The sequence below is a fragment of the Dendrobium catenatum genome, unplaced genomic scaffold, assembly GCF_001605985.2.
Source record: "Dendrobium catenatum unplaced genomic scaffold, ASM160598v2 fragScaff_scaffold_1656, whole genome shotgun sequence".
NCBI classification, from domain to species: Eukaryota; Viridiplantae; Streptophyta; class Magnoliopsida; order Asparagales; family Orchidaceae; genus Dendrobium; species Dendrobium catenatum.
This window is the reverse complement of record NW_021320118.1, coordinates 699,075-716,570: the sequence shown is the minus strand read 5'-3', so window position 1 is coordinate 716,570 and position 17,496 is coordinate 699,075. Positions and strand designations below refer to the sequence as shown.

At 38.8% G+C, this 17,496-nt stretch overlaps 1 protein-coding gene across 2 annotated transcripts in view; it reads right to left on the bottom strand.

The window, feature by feature from the left end:
* Positions 1-17,496, bottom strand: part of LOC110106792 (mediator of RNA polymerase II transcription subunit 8) — a 40,115-nt gene that overhangs the window by 21,936 nt on the left and 683 nt on the right. For both annotated transcript variants that reach the window (XM_028701254.1, XM_020836806.2), the window contains exons 3-6: positions 13,364-13,488; positions 9,457-9,581; positions 9,184-9,367; positions 8,932-9,036 (exon numbers count right to left, since the gene is read on the bottom strand). In XM_028701254.1, the coding sequence (XP_028557087.1) occupies positions 8,932-9,036; positions 9,184-9,367; positions 9,457-9,581; positions 13,364-13,488 (539 nt within the window). The remainder of the gene's footprint in view (positions 1-8,931; positions 9,037-9,183; positions 9,368-9,456; positions 9,582-13,363; positions 13,489-17,496) is intronic.

The window sequence follows — 17,496 nt, the reverse complement described above, 5'->3', positions numbered from 1 at the left end:
TAGGAGTAACTTGAAGTTTGTATCTTATTTTGCGATCTAGGGTTTTCTTTTGGGCTCTTGGCAATGTCGGAGAATTAGGAAAGTTTTCATTCCTCTCGAATTGAAGGAAATTGTATCATTGCTTGTTTTCTTGGATTATCTAGTGAAATACCATTGCTCTATTGTTTTTCCTATAAGTTTTCTCTCCAATTTCCTCAGTTTTCTGTTGTTATTTGCTGATTTCATGTTGTGTTCACAGTTTTCCCTGCTGCGATACTTATTTTTGGGTGGAATTGCTTGTGCATATGAGTATTTCCTATCAAATTGGTATCAGAGCATCGATTGGGGACCTTAGGCGTCTGAAATCCCTTTTTTTTCAGCGAGCTTTTGACTTCCGGAAGTGATATTTTTTAGATCCGTTGGGAAGAACGATGGCCGGAAAGAATGTTGACGTCTTGGAAGGCGAAGTCGGCCAATTGAAAGCCGATTTAGAGGAAAGATTCTTCAACTTTCAAAATCAAATCACTTCCAACAATGAAAGGTTGGAGGGGAAGTTCACTGCAATGGAGGAAATGATGAAGAAACTACTTGAAATGAAGACCAATCCGGCGACATCAGATGTAAGAGAGACCACCGGCGACCATGGCAAGGGAAGAAATCCAAACCACTTGCGGGGGAGGAGAAATTCGGAGGTGGAGATCCTAGAGGAAGAGAACAACATGCCTCCTCTAGAGGCTCTTTCGAGGGAAGAGATGAGTATGGGATATGACAGAAGGGGGCTGATTTTGGTGGGAGGAGAGAGGGATCTCATCGCCGAGGTGCTGAATTTGAAAGAATTCAGCGTCGAGGGGGGATTTTGAAGGAAAAAGGGAGGAACGTCAGCGTCGATGTGCTGAATTTGAAGGTATTCAACGTCGAGGTGATGATGTTGAAGGGAGGAGAGGAGAGTATGAAGAGGGGTTCGAGTATATTTGTCGGATGGACGATCGGGACAATTGGGGAGCGCCTCCTCTGACAGGAATGGGAGGCCGTGGAGGATACCAGGGAGATCCCAAGGTGAGGAAATTGAAGATGCCCGTTTTCGAGGGGGAAGACGGCCATGGCTGGATCTACAAGGTGGAGCATTACTCTGCTGTCAATGGGTTGAAAGAGGATGAGAAGCTGACGGCGGCAAGATTGTGTCTGGAAGGAAAGACTTTGGCATGGTATTAGTGGTGTGACTGAAGGGAGCCCATTCGGAGTTGGAGGGAGTTCAAGAACTGCCTATTAGAACGTTTCCGAGCCGATAGGGAAGGAGACTTCTATGAGCAATTCTTTGCCCTGACTCAGGAGGGGACGGTGGCGGATTATCGAGACAGATTTGAGTACCCGGCTAGATGATTGGAACACATCTCAAAGTCCGCCCTGGAGGGGAACTTCATGAAGGGGCTTAAGCCAGGGATACGAATCACTGTCAGAGTATTGGAGCCGAGGAACCTAGGGAAGGCTATGGAGTTAGCAGAGTTGGTGGAGGATCAGAAGAAATCTGAAAGAGGAGCCCGGGGAAACTATTCGGGGGGGTCGTACAGGATGACTACAACCATCTTGCCTTCAAAAGGGGGATCTTCAGGGAGTCTGAAGGAGGCACTAAAGGATAAGGCTGGAAGTGGGGGTAACGGTGGACAGTTCAAAAAGCTGACTGAGAAGTAGCTGCAGGAAAAAAGGGCAAAAGGGGTGTGCTTTAGGTGTGATGAGAAGTATATGCCGGGGCGTAGGTGCAAGGACCGATCTCTTCAGGTTCGCCTTGTTTGTGAAGATGGGGAAGACGAAGAGGGAGGTGAGAATGACCCCGAGGTGGAGGAGGAGAAGTTGCATCTGAACGTAGCAGAAGTCTCTCTGAACTCAGTAGTGGGACTCACTTCGAGTCACACTATGAAGATGAAAGAAGAGATCTCTGATCGTGAGGCTGTGGTGTTGATAGATAGTGGAGCAACACAACTTCATTTCCACCCAGATTGTTGATGTATTGGAGATGGAGCTAGTGGATACCGGAGGTTACGGGGTAATGATGGGCACCGGAAAGGTAGAGATGGGTCGAGGAGTCTGTCGAGGAGTAGTATTGAAGATTCAAGGAATCCATCTAAAGGAAGACTTCCTTCTCTTGGAATTAGGGAGTACGAATGTCATCCTTGGGATGAAATGGCTGTAGACATTGGGAGAGACCAAAATCAATTGGGGAACACTGAGGATGGAGTTTCTGGTTGGGGGCAAAAAGAGGACAATTCAGGTGATTCCGGACTGACCAAGGCAGAGGTTTCTCTCAAGTCCCTCATCAGAACCATTCAGGAAGAGGGGGGAGGCTACTTAGTAGAGTTGCACCGCCTGGAAGGGGTCAGATTGGAGGAAGGCAATATTCTCTCTACAGTACAGTCGCTCATACACCAGTTCAGTGAGGTCTTTTCACCCACCCCAGGGTTTACCTCCTCAGAGAGAGTTGGAGCATGTCATTACTTTGAAAGAAGGTGAGACCCCGATCAGCGTCCGTCCTTACCGCTACTCACAAATTAAGAAAGATGAGATTGAAAAGCTAATCCGGGAAATGCTAGAGGCGGAGATTATCAGACCGAGCAACAGCCCTTTTTTTAGTCCAGACCTCATGGTCAAGAAGAAGGATGGGAGTTGGAGATTTTATGTGGATTACAGGGCTCTGAATAAAAGCACTATACCAGACAAGTTCTCAATTCCTGTGATTGATGAGTTTTTAGACGAGCTACATGGTGCAGTGATGTTTTTTAAGCTAGATTTAAAATCCGGATACCACCACATCAGAATGAGGGAGGCGGATGTTCCAAAGACAGCGTTCAGGACACATGAAGGACATTATGAATTTCTGGTAATGCCCTTTGGATTGACTAACGCTCCTGCAACCTTTCAATCCTTGATGAATCGGGTATTCAAGCAGCACCTCAGGAAGTTTGTCCTGAACTTTTTCGATGACATCCTGGTGTACAGCAGGACTGTGGAGGAGCACTTGGAACATCTGAGGGTGGTATTGGAAGTGCTTCACGAGCATCAGTTGAAAGCCAACTTGAAGAAGTGCAGTTTCGCTCAGGCGAGTGTGGAGTACTTGGGACATGTGATTTCCCAAGAGGGAGTGGCAGCGGATTAAACTAAAATTGAGGCAATGCAGAAATGACCACTGCCTAGGAACCTCAGGGAGTTGAGGGATTTCCTAAGATTGACGGGATACTACAGGAAGTTTGTGAAGGGGTACGGTACCATTGCATGGCCCCTGATTGAGCAGCTAAAGAAAGACAATTTTTGCTGGGGAGAGGCAGCCACCAGGCGTTCGAGAGGTTAAAAGAAGCCATGACGACGGTTCATGTTCTAGCTCTTCCAGACTTTGGTCAGATCTTTGTAGTAGAGACGGATGCATCAGGATATGAGCTAGGTGTAGTGTTGATGCAGAATCACAGGCCAGTAGCATACTTTAGTCAAGTGCTTTTGGCTAGGGCTAAATTGAAGTCAGTGTATGAAAGAGAGCTGATGGCCATTGTCTTGGGCCTCTTGGCTATTCAAAAGTGGTGGCCGTATCTCTTGGGAAGACACTTTATCGTGCGGACTGATCAGAGGAGCTTGAAGTATTTGCTAGAGCAAAGAATGGTGATTGAAGAGCATCAAAGGTGGTTATCCAAACTACTAGGCTATGACTTTGAGATCCAGTATAAGCCGGGTTTTGAGAATAAGGCAGCCGACGCTCTATCCAAATGTGTGGGGGAACTCCAGGAGTTAGCTCTGTTTATACCCTTGATGGTCGACTGGGGAGCCATCAAGGAAGAAATCATGTTAGATAAGGAATTGGGAAAGATCGAGGAGGATCTAAGGAAGGATAGAAGTAGCCATCCAGGATACTGCCTTGAGGGGGAGAGACAATTGTATCAGGGGAGGTTTGTTCCGCCACGAACCTCCATTCACATCCCTAACTTGTTGCAGGAGTTCCACGGTAGCGCAATTGGAGGCCATTCAGGAGTTCAGAAGACATACAGGAGGCTAGCAGCAGAACTCTATTGGAAAGGGATGCTGAAAGATGTGGATGAGCTGGTGGCGAGGTGTGAAGTGTGCCAGAGGAACAAATACATGGCCATGGCGCCATGAGGGCTGTTACAACCATTGGCACTTCCAAACAAAGTTTGGGAGGAAGTGTCCATGGACTTCATCGACGGATTACCACGATTACAAGGATACACTGTCATCATGGTGGTGGTGGACAGACTTAGTAAGTATGCACACTTCATCCTCTTACGACATCCCTACACCGCAATGTCAGTGGCAGCAACATTTATCAGGGAGGTTGTTAGACTACATGGGGTTCCTGAATCGATAGTGACGAATCGAGACAAGGTATTCCTTAGTCAATTTTGGAAGGAGTTGTTCTGATTGCAGGGAATTATCCTCTAGAGAAGCACCGCCTATCATCCATAGACAGACGGGCAGACGGAGGTGGTGAACTGAAGTGTGGAGACCTATTTGAGGTGTTTTGTGTCAGAGACACCGCGGATGTGGGCAAAGTGGCTGCCTTGGGCTGAATACTGGTACAATACCTCGTACCATTCGGCCTCCCAGATGACCCCATTCAAAGTGCTGTATGGAAGGGACCCTCCACACCTAGTACATTGCGGGAGAGGTAGTACACATGTGTCGTCAGTGGAGCAATATTTGGAAGAAAGAGACAAGGTACTGGAAGATTTGAAGAAACATTTGATGAGAGCCCAACAAATCATGAAAAAGCAGGCAAATTCACACAGACGAGACATACAGTTTGAAGTGGGGGAGAAGGTATTCCTAAAACTACGACCCTACCGACAACGAAGTGAAGAACTTCCAGACAACATAACGAAGGACTTAGAGGTGGTTTTAGAACCATTAGAGTTAGCAGGAGTCCGATCAAACAAAAAGGGCAACATAGAGGTGTTGATCAAATGGAAGGACCTCCCAGACCACGAGGCCACTTGGGAGCCCTATGAGATTGTGAAGCAGCAGTTCTCTGACTTTCACCTTGAGGACAAGGTGAGTTTTTGGGAGGGGAGTAGTGATAGGCAGGCCCAGGAGGGGCCGGCTGGACCGGTCCAACCTGGACCGATCTTGGTCTACAGCCGACGGAAGCCAGGCAACAAAGAGGGGGGCAGAAAATCCAATGGGGCCCACTTGGAGTTAAATCCAATATTAGGAGGGAAAATTTGAATTAGAAGGGTAATTAGGTAATTTGTAATCCTCCTTTCATGATTAATAGGGGGAATTAGGAGTATCTTGAATTTTAAATCTTATTTTGAGATCTAGGGTTTTCTTTTGGGCTCTTGGTAACGCCGGAGAATTAGGAGAGTTTTCCTTCCTCTCGAATTGAAGGAAATGGTATCATTGCTTGTTTTCTTTGATTATCTAGTGAAATATCTTTGCTCTATTGGTTTTCCTACAAGTTTTCTCTCCAATATCCTCAGTTTTCTGCTGTTATTTGCTGATTTCCTGCTGCGAAAAGCAGTTTTCCCTGCTGCGATACTTATTTTTGGGTGGAATTGCTTGTGCATACGAGTATTTCCTATTACCTATCTTCTCACCTCCTCCGCCTCACCACCGCCGGCCCTAACTACTCTTTCCCCACCCTCGGCCAAGCCTCCCACCGCCACCTCGCCTCCTTCAAACCGTTGGCCTCAAAGGAAATCCCTTGCTCCTCCTCCTAACCGCATCACATAAGCCCTAGTTCCTTCCTAAGCCGCCGATCTCAACCCCAACCTTCCCCTAACCGCCATCCCTACCTTCCTTCCCCTCCTTCCTTTCTTCCCAAAACTCCTCTAGGGAAGAATTAAAGACTTGCCTAATTTAGATCATCTTAAACTTTGGAAATATTTCAAATTTCAATTTCAAAATTTAAACCCTTTCCTAAAATAAGATTAATCTAAATGGATACTTTCCAAATCCCTTAAAATCTGAAATAATTAGAGATTCTACCCTAATTCCCTTTCCTTAATTAACATCTTAAGTTTGGAAAGGAATTCTAATGCCCCAATTAAATCCCCATGTATGGCCGGCCCACTTCCTCTCTCCAATCCACTTAATCCCCATAATTACTCCCATTAATTCCCCACCCAATCCACTCAAGCTGCCGCCCATTTTTCCCTCCTAAGGAACTAAATCCTCCCCATATACTCTCTAATTCCCCTTTCCAAACCTGTCCCAGCCCATCCGTCACCTCCCAAGCTCTTCCCCACGTTCTCCTCTCTTGCCCCTGTGATTCCTGCTGGCTGTCCTTGTGTTCCAGCAAGATGACGTGCTGTCTTGTATCCCTGAAGGCCATACGCTGTGGTCCAAAGCTCCCAATACTTTATAGAAGCTGTCAAAAGGTGTTCCCCAACGTTGCAAGTTGCTGTCCAGAGATCTGGAAGTCTGAAATTTTCCGTGCCAAGATATTGTTCAGACTTCTAGGCAACTCCTGTGATCTGCCCAAGGATTCCATAGCCCTACAAGCTGTTGTCCATGCTGTTATAGCTGCTGTCCAGCATTCCAGGATTGGGTAATTTGCTGTCCAGAATTTTCTGGACATAGAGATGTGCTGTCCAAAAGTTCCTGTAGCCACCAACTGCTGTCCAACCTTGCCTTAAGGTTCCTAAGTGCCATCTCCACACCGAACATCCGTCAAACAGCTGTCCAGATTCCAGAATTTCTCTCCTACAGCTTTATTTCAAGTTTAATCTTAACAAAGGTGGACCCTTTCTGATGCGGACATCCAACCGTCCATACCAATCCGAGGAGCTGAAGATCGACGACCGAGATCACTTTGTTTTATTTTCGTTTATTAAGTGTATTTTAATTTAGTTTTGCAATTTCCCTTTTTACCCTTTTGTCTTATGTAAGCCCAAGGGGCAAATGTGTCTTTTAATTTCTTTTGAGGCCTATATATGGAGGCCCCTTTTCTTGTATTAGAAGGATGGATTATTGATATAAAAAAATTGTGTTTTGCACTTGGGTTCTTTGGGAAGAACGTTAGTGAAATCCCTATGGGAGGGAGTCGGAGTTTCCACCAGCCGCAAGATGGGTCCGGGCTCGTGGCGTGAAGTCCCTTGGAGAAGGGCAAAGCATCACCCGTCAGTTTTCGGAAGAGTCCGAGGCTTGCGGTTTTTATCTTCTATTTTGTCTTATATCTGTTGTTTTTATTTTGTTCCTTCTTATTTCCTCTTCCCCTTCCCCATTGCCAACCTTATTTTCCCCGTCCACCACAAACCGCCAGCTCCCTAATCCGGTCCCCCACCTTTTCCTCCTCCACTCCCACGGCATACTCCCCAAACCCGAACCCATGCCGCCGACTCCACCTCATTAGCCGCCGGCCGAACCTTCCTCTCTACCCCCTTTGGATTTCCTAATTTGGTTGGGTTAATTTAGGGATTAATTTGAATTTGAAATTATTCAAATTAAAATTTACAATTATTTCCTAATTTTGCTCATCTATTTTAGGAAAGTGTTTAATTGAAATCAATTTGAAATTTAAATTCAAAATCTGATTTACTGTCTCACTTTTATAACTCCTAAATTTAAAAATGAGGGCATTAATTTCTCTTGTTGGCTTTGAAAACCACCGGCTCCCACTGTGAGGGTTATTAGGATTTATTTCCTAAGTTATTACTAAGCCTCTTTAGAAGCATTTTCTCTCTTTGCCAGCCAAAATTTCAAAGCTTAAGCTAATGTCAATTCTGTCCATTTATTCTCAGCCCCCCTAATTTGGAAGTAATTCCAAAATCTGGCCAATTCATCCGCCCCCCTCCTTAATTGCTTTGGCTTGGTATTATTTCGAATTTCCTTAAGGAATTAATTTCCTGTACGTTACTTCTAACAAAATCTTGCCTAAGCATTACTTCCGAATCTATTTCCCAAACTCCTCCCGTGAAGCATTCCTTCTACTTGGAACCTGAGAATTTTCTCAGGTTTTGGAACAAAAACCTGAAGAAAATTTTTAGATTTTGTGAGCTGGGACAAATCCATATTTATTTCAGTTTTTTGAAGGAACAATTTCAGATTTTGGAGAGGAGATCCTCTCCGTAGCAAAGCCGACATTTCCGTTCTACATCACTTTCCTTCTCTCATTCCTTCATCGTTGATCCTTACTAGTGGTTTTAATTGTTTAATACAAATCTTGCAACACTCCGCTAAGGCCTAGTAAAAGTAGGAGAGTTGAGTGAGGGAACCTTACATGCCTAATCTTATTGTTAGCATAGGGATTTTCGTTGAAAACCCTTCCATGTATGCAATGCTAGAGTAATTGACTGTTTTAAGATCTTAACCTCTACACATGTGATTTGGCCTAAGCTTGTTTTATCGCCTTTTTATTTTATCTTATTATTTAAATTAGTATAAGTTTTGCTTATTATTGTTCTCTAAAATTTAAGCGGGTGAGATCCTACATAAACTATCATCATAGCATTTATGTCCTGCATCAATTGGATGATCATATTCACTAAATAACGGTGCCTATTTATAGGCAAACTGTGATATAACCGGAAGAAACAAAGGAAAGAATAGATTTAATTGAAGGAGAATAAAGTATATTTTTTCAAAAAATAAAAAACTCTCTTTATATAATGATTTCCTATTATCATTTCCTAATACGCTAACAGATTCTAACATCCAGCAAAAACCTTCAAGATTGCTAAACCTAAAAAGTGACAAAAAAGTTGCAAGTTGCATAAAATGGCAACCAATAACAGATTTGCCAAAATTATGTATACCATCAGTCGAAGAGGGTCATCCATTACATTAGGAATATAGAAAAAGACCAACACTGTCAATCTAATTGGTCATTACATTATATTGAGCTTCTAACCCTGATCTGGACTAATTTTAATAAGTAGCAGGAGAAACATTGAAGATTGCAAAACCTTAAAGGTGATAAACAAATGTTGCAAGTTGCATAAGAATGGAAATCAATACCAGTTTCACCAAAATTATGTGCACCGTCACCTGAGGCGAGTACATCCACCAAGTGAGGAGGAAGAGAAGATGGAAGATGCCTTTGATCCCCAGTTACTCTAAGCCCTGAGAAAGTAGTTTACTAGAGCACTCAGGGCAAGTACCTTATTAATGTTCACAGACAGAAAAAAAGAGAACTTGTTGTTGGAAAGCAACAACGTCAATTGAGGTATCCTATAATGGAAAGATGGATATAACAGCAAAAAGTAATACCTTCTCCAAAATTTACAGCAGCTCTCAACTGATTTTCCTGTTCTTGAATTTTGGCAGCTTGCACTTTGTCCAATGTAGGAACTAAGGTAGGCCCTTGACGAGAACCCAGTCCATGTGCTTTCCTAGTATCAGCTATGACCTTTTCAGCAGTTTCACACGCTGCGCTAATCATATCAATTCTAACCTGGAAAGTTTTGCATGGCAAGGATGATGAATATTTTAAGACACTGTAAGTACAGACATGTTAGAATTATGGTAATTGAAACCACTCACCTTCAATTTCTCCATTTGTGTTGGAATTGGAAGATTTGCCATCCCAGACAATAACTGCTCCCTCTTGGCATTATCTTCTACTTCCATCTCTGGCAGTAACTTCGATGATAACATGACAGGAAGTACTGCAGGAAATATTTTGTTTGTAGTCAGGATTAATAAAATAAGAAAGAAATATAAACTCACAAAGTAGAAAAGATAACGATACAGCAGAGTAGAAATGTAATATTAATTTTCATTTCAATTGATTCATGCAGTAGCTAGGCTATTACGTTATAAGACGTTGAGAATGTTCTAGTACAGGAATAAGTCCATTATCAGTTAACAGCTTGAATGAGTGCTGTGGCTGTCATCAGATGGCCGAGGAAGGCTTGCAGAGGGGAGTCTGTTCCATGAGGCTGAGAGCATATGGGCTGGTAGATAAAGCTGTTATTCTCACCAAGTTGATAGCACGAGGTTGCACTGTCAACTTGGTGCGTAGTATGTGAAATTTAGTCGTGAAGAGAGCTTTGGTTAGCATGTTTGCTTGTTGATCTTGAGTGCTGATGTAGATAACTTGAATTTGCTTGGTGAGAAATATGATCTCTTATGAAGTGGTGGTTGATCTCAACATGCTTAGTGACATAGCTAAAATGTTATCATAATATAGTGGTGTTGGATGTAAGATTGAGACACCAAATCATTGTCAGAGGAAGGGAAGCCAAATGAGGTATGAGGTTGTCAGCAAGAGCTTGATATTCTGGTTTGATGGAGGAATGGGTAATAGTATGTAGCTTTTTAACACTCTAGGAGATGAGATTTTTGCTTAGAAAGGATCAGGTGCTAGTGGTAAATTTTCTCTCTCCAGTGACACTAGCCCAATTGCAATTAAAAAAAGTGAAAATGATGAAGATATTGAGTTGGATTGTGTGGCTTAACAAATTCACGACTGACACTGCTAAGAGCTTCTAGTTCCGAGTTAAATTTTTAGAAGGCTACTAGATTACAAATGAGACACTACCAAAAAATTTCACTCATTTTAATAGGACTTTATGATATGGTTCCTGGTTGCGCATAAGCGCAACCCTCTATGATTAATTACCCTTCCTGGTGATGAAAGAAAATTTTTGATTAAAACTACTCAATAAATATTAAATGCTTAGCTAGCAAGAATTTGGGTTTATGACAGAAAAATTTATCGCCATTAGCGTAAAGTTGATGGTGGGGAGGAAGATGATGAACCCAATCAATATCCTATAGTTTCATCATCTTGGGTTACATTAACTTTTTAGTCTACTTAATCAGCAGAGGTGTTTGACCCAATCTAACCAAATGATTCTTATCGACAGCTATGGGTTGTGTTGCCAGGTGGACCTTATAGAACTTAAGATGAGTTTTTGTCTAAAGAGAATTTTAAGTCGAACTTAACTAATGGACAGCTTTGTGCATTATCAAATACACATTATAATTCACCTCCAAATGGCTTTTGAGCTATTGGGGAGCATATAAACTATGGCTGCAATTATAGGTTAATAGCATCATTTTGCGGAGAAACCAAACGGACAAATGACTCTAGTTATAAGCATTATTTTTTATTTCATTTGGCGACAAAATCACTTGAGTAGAGGACATATGCAACGTCTTTACTAGCGTGACATCTTTTAACAGTGATCATAGCGATACACTTGATATGATATTAGCTCTTTCTGAGCTGAGATCAAGTTTAAATTTGTGACCCATGATAAATTGATATGAAGGATAGAACGATTTGTTGTTTTAAGCTTCAAAAGGTCAATTTTGTTCAAAACATTTTGAATTTTATAATTTTCTTAAGATTTTTGCATTTTTAACTGCATTTATATATGAAATGATTGAGGTTGGGATTTGTGGGGCATTTTGAATAATAAAACCTCCTCCGTTTGAGATTTACTATCAACACAACCATCATCAAGCTTAGATTATTTGCATCATTCACATTTGAAATTTGAAATTTTAATTTTAAAATAGACCACTCTAATTATGATGTAAAATAACCACATACATCATGGGGTTTGTTTGTTCGATTGGACTTTATTATATTAAACATTTTCAAGTCTATTTGCTTAGTTATAGAGAATTGAATTTATGGGGTTCAAGTCTTGTTGACTACAGCTTGTGTCATGGAGAAGTGGACTTGAAAAGTAGGGCTTACAATCATATCCTATAAGCAGGGAGGCCTGCTAGAGAGCATCATACATTTATGTAAACCAATTTGATTTTTGAAAGAAAAAGTTCTTGAATTTTAAAATGGTTACATGCTTCTTAGAGCAGTTGCATGCTTCTCGAGGTGAGAGAATTTTAGGTCAACTTGTTTTCAGCCTGATCTTCGTTTTCAAACTTTTAAGTTTAAGCAATCAGCATGTTTATCAAAGCAAATGCATGCGAGTTAATTTTGGGAACTTGATGTATCTTTCAAATGATATGCACACCATGCAAGTTAATTTTACCTATTAAGTATTAACTACACTTGTACAAAAAGTGGGCTTTCATCCTATAATGAGCCATTCAGCTAACTTGAAGGGTATGGAACAGGTTAAAGGAAACAAGTTCTAAAGCATTAAAAGTACACAAAGCATGTAGAACTAGTAATATAAAGTAAAATAAACGTTACACAAGTTTGAAATTTATATAACTAATAACAATAATATATCACTTCTGAATGATACTTTATTTTAAGAAACTAAAATATACAGATCAAGGGGGTAAGGTCTAAGTTAACTATTGGAATTTACACAATTGCAACAAACCTAGAGCTAGGCAAGTAAGTGAGTCGAGCCGGCTAAAGTTCGACCTGAAAACGAGCCACGAGTCAAGCTTATCGAGCCATGAGCTTGAGCTCGAGCTTAAACATGAGCTCGTCTATTAAACGAACTCGAGTTTGAGCTTGATAAGGCTCAACTCGCAAGTTAATTTGCAATGTAGTTATTACAATTTTTTTCTTTACTTGAGAAAATAAGCTTTTTTTTCTTCTTTTCAAATGAAAGCTGCTACTAGCAACTACTTTTAAAAGTTGCATCTAGAAAGGCCCATATCACCAAAAAAACTGCATTGCAGGCTGTAGTTGTTCCCATGAAAGGAAAAAAAAATAGTAACTAGTAATTGCACGTGTTACAGTCACGCCTTCTTATCTGTGGTATCACGTCAAGCCTATTTTTATGATCTAACAAGTTAGCTCGCGAGCACACTTTCATTGCTACAAGCTAAGCTTGAGTTCAAGCTCGTGATTTGGCCTGTGAGCCGAACTCAAGCTCAACTCAACTTGTTTACACCCCTACCTCAAGTTCACAAGAGTGAAGTTTCAAGTAGTAATTAACAAAGCACAGCTACCTCCAATCTACTAGCTGCTTCTCCAGATGATAACATTCAACTTAGCAGAAGAAACATTTAAAAATGAAATAAAGAAAGATATAAACGGCAAACTTGAAGATGCTCCTGAAGACTTGAGGACAAAGTCTATTTCACAAGGATATCTTTTTAACTAAAAATTCAAGCAAAACAAATAGAAACAGTATCAGGTTGCTTCAAAGAAAATTCATTGAGTCAAATCAGTATTACGATTTTTTTATCAAAATTTAAATTCTATCAAATGACAAAAGCCTTAAGCATTTGAACATGATCAACTCGACATAAAAATAACCTTTGAAAGCAACTACTAGTTAATGAAATTATTTGAAAGAGTTGGCACCAGTTGCGGGATCACCTATGCCTCATGAAAAAAAAACACTAACCCTAATAGAACAAAACACTAACATGAAGCAAACAGAAATATCAAATAACTTTCGGTGACGCACGCAACTGACTGCTCCTATGTACATATGCCTTTCCTATAAAAGCCAAAAAAATGAAAAACTAATGTTTAAATTACTCAAAGGGTTTATAAGATACATACTCAGGGCATTCTCGGCATTCACATTCTTGGGATGCACAACAAATGCCTTCGAAACTTTCTTTATGTCCTCCACAATGTTGAAAAGCTCCATATTTACCATTGAAAATTGCCCCAGTATATCTTGCCTGTCACACAAATATAGCAAAATCTAAGATGATTATATTCCATGAAAAAAACTGTCTGCACATATGACTTCCTCTTCAGAGTTCACCTTATCCAGCAAATATGAGAATAAATAATTTCAAATATAGATTCCGAACATGCAAATCATTATTCACTCATATCTTATTTATTATTATTATACACGCGTGTCCGGCTATTATAAAAAATACAATTCCATATAAATATACTTCAAAATTATACCCATTATTCAAATTGAGATTGTGCTAAATCATTGAGCCATTGATGCTCTAAAAGATTGCGCTTCTTTGAATGGATTTCACCCTCATTTAAAGGTATAACAGGTTCAATCAAAGAGACAACCACATTTGATGGTGTGTTCGTATTTGGGTTCTCTCGCTGAAGCTTACCAATGGATGGCTCTAGCCTAACAACAGGGTGTTTCTGAGTCCGGCTCTTTGATTTTATTATTTTCTCATTATTATTATTTTTTGGATTAATGTGGCTATCCTTTAGCTTTGTATCTTTTCTTTTTTTACCTTTCTTGGCTTTTGTTGTATGCCCCCTTATTTTGGAATAAAATTTGTTTTGCTTAAAAAAAAAACTATACACAAAAATCTAATTAATAGATCAAATATTTTTGATATAAGAAGATACTCATTCCAAAAGTTCAAATCCAAAATAATAATGACTTCTTCTTTTCCTTTGGTGGTTTTAGATAACTTTGAATGTGTAAAATTTACAAATGACTAAAGCTTGCAAGTCATGCTTGTGGTCATAGATACTTTTTAAAATTATGAAAGTAGCCGCAAATCTTGTAGCTCTTGGACGTATAATCTTTGTCCAATATGGTCTTTTTTTAAGCCTTGCAATTATAAATATATAATCATAAGTAAAAATTGTCACATTTGATACTTTTCTAGCTAACTCTTCTATGTGTGGCATGCTACTTATGTTCTTCAAAATTAAATTCATATAGTGTGTTGCACAAGGTGACCAGTAAATTCTACTGAATCTTTCATTTAACATCTCACCAACTTTCTTATAGTTTGCAGTATTATCAATTATTAGTTGCACTACATTCTCCGGGCATTAAATGGAATGTAACAGTAAAAAAATCAACTTGCTACAACCATATATGCATGATTTATTACTTCTTTGGATGACACTTTTAAGCAAATGTTGAGATCCAGGCTTAGTTCTGGGAGCAAGTAAATTAGCTATATCATCAAGTTTTCTTTTTCCTTTATCAACTCCTACTCTATATACTTTGGATATTTGTGATTTGGGCAGAGAAGAAGAGTCTCTTCTTTCCAATATAATGTCGTTTATAGGAATTGATGTACTCTCCATCTCCTGTCCTTGATGTTTTTTTTTTTTAATATTTCCTTTAAATTCTCCTGCATTTGATAGAGAACATCATGTGACACTTTTTTGCAGGAAGATATGTACCCCTTAACTCCTAAATGTTATTTCATTCTTTTTATGCCACCTCTCTTATATGCAGTTCCATACTACAAGCATTTGAATTGCTTCTTTCCATCAACTCCTCCAATTTCAGTGATGATTCCAAGCAATATTTATTTTTTCACGCACACTATGACCTGATGTTGTGGGCTAAGCACTGGGAGCTTTCATTCTAATACAACAACCAAATTAATTCATAAAAAAATTTACATTCACGCTCACGCCATATTTATACCAATAAATATCGACAAAAGATTGGAAGGAATTGGCTATAATATCATGTTTCTTCTATCCAAAAACTAGTAATCTAATCAAGCTTATGCTTAAGTTGCAAAATTTGCATGGATCAACCCTTCAAATAAGAAGAGATTTTATGATAAGGTGATCAATGCTAATATTAAGTGAAAGATGAAGAATGACGAACATCAACTTTAATTTGCGATTAACAATCAATGATAGAGGGCATTGGTTGCAGTCAAGAAGAGTTAGAAACAATCAAGAACAAACATCTACAACAATGTGAAATTGGCCGCAAACATCAACAACAATAGAAAGTGAATGTCAATAAGCACATAAAACAAACACCGCTTGTTAAAAACAGTGAGCATCAAAAACAAATATTGCATGTTAATAAGTTGACCTTTAGAACTGAATTTCATTATCTATTATAGGCTGTTAATGAGGCCTACCTTTTTTTAGTCATTCTTTGTGTTATAACTAGCCTTCTTAGTATATAGCTTGGTTTTCTTTACCTATAGATGACCGGTTACTTTTTACCCATAACTTTGCTTCTATAAATTTATTAAAGAAATTCATAGAATTATATGATTGGTTTTTAGCTATGTTTTAAAGCTACTTTGCATTCTAAAATGAATTTAATCCTTCACATGATCAAGATAAATTAAAACCATACTTATGAATACTTAATTTAAATTAAAATATCTTAGTATCATCATATTCATCTCATTAACATGTTCATCACTTCATTTCGAATATAAATGTATTAAAAAAAGATTTTAAATATCTCAAAATCAATTCTTAAATACAAGGTTTAAAATTACGCAATTGAGTATTAAGACGTTTTTTATTCGTGAGGTGATGCATAAGCCTCAAAATAAAGATATTGCGTTAAGTCAAAATAAATATTAAAAATGATATTTTATATAATACCCAAATAATATGTTAAAAAATGACATGTTATCTTTCTCTATTGAATTATAAAGTAATAAATTGACATACATATAAAATAAAAAATTGCACAAAATGTAAAGTGACAAGTGATAAATTACATGAAATAAAATTGAAATTTAAATATTATAAGAGCTAAATAATATTAAATATATGAATGACATAAAATAATCATGTAATATCAAATTCATCTCCAAATTTCTTCTTTTTTAATTCCCTACTCATCCACACTAAATTCCGCAAGAAAACTGAAAGAGTTGACAAAAACTTAGATTTCATCTACGTTGCCATCACTAAGGAGGGTTTTATTAGAGTCGTCATCATAACAACAAATTGTTCTCTCTCCTCACTCATCCTATGGAGTCCAATGTCTCCCAATTTGCTTTGTCATTGTTTATTGCAAAGTGTTGTTGGATCTAAATATTACATCAAAACTCATATTTAATCAAATGAATTTTCTAATGTCATAAATTCTTTCCATTTACCAAGCTACAGATCTCACCATTCCAAATTCAAAAGAAAACAGCATCACCATACATTTACAGAAAAGCATTAATGCAATTTTTTTCATTTCAACAAAATGACAAAAAAAATGAAAAAATCTATTTAATTTACATGTTTGTGCTTTTAGAAGACATTTCTAGGAAAGGACTTCAAGAAATGTCTTCAACTCAGACATAAGAAAAAAAAAATTACCAAAACAAACCCTAAATATTTGGGGTTTCCAAAAAAAAAAAAACTTACATCCCACGATTTGAAGAAGAGAGGAGAAGAGAATGTGATGCCGAAGAGAAATACTATTTGCGTTGAGGAGGTGAGCTCTTCGAGTTTGTGAATGAAGAGTGGGCGCCGAGAGGGAGACGAAGTAACGGGATGACAGACCTATTTGGCTATTAACACAAACGAAATAAAGGTACGGAAGGGAATAAGAATTGTTATTTCCTTAATTTTACTCATAGAGCGTTAGATCTAAAATCAACTGTTCAGATTGAGCTTAATTTGAATTTTGAACCACGCAATTTTTTAAAACCATCACTGGTTTTCTAGTTAAACTGTACGACTAGGCTTCTAGACGGTTTTTGCGTGGTTTGCTTCAAAAGAAGTTCTGGGAGGGAACCGAACGGCCAGGTAACCGATTCACGGTTCAACTAACCGATCCGGTTTTTAAAACCTTGGAATCTTCATCATCCTCTATTCTTGTCTTCGTTAAATGCTAATTTTTTAATTCTTTGGTTTACATAATGCAAACCAATGACTTCATTCTTAAAGATGTCAAATAAATTCTCTTTTTGATATGAATTTAGTTACATGTATTCTGATTTTATTCACACCTTGATAATGAGCATGTAAGAGCCAAT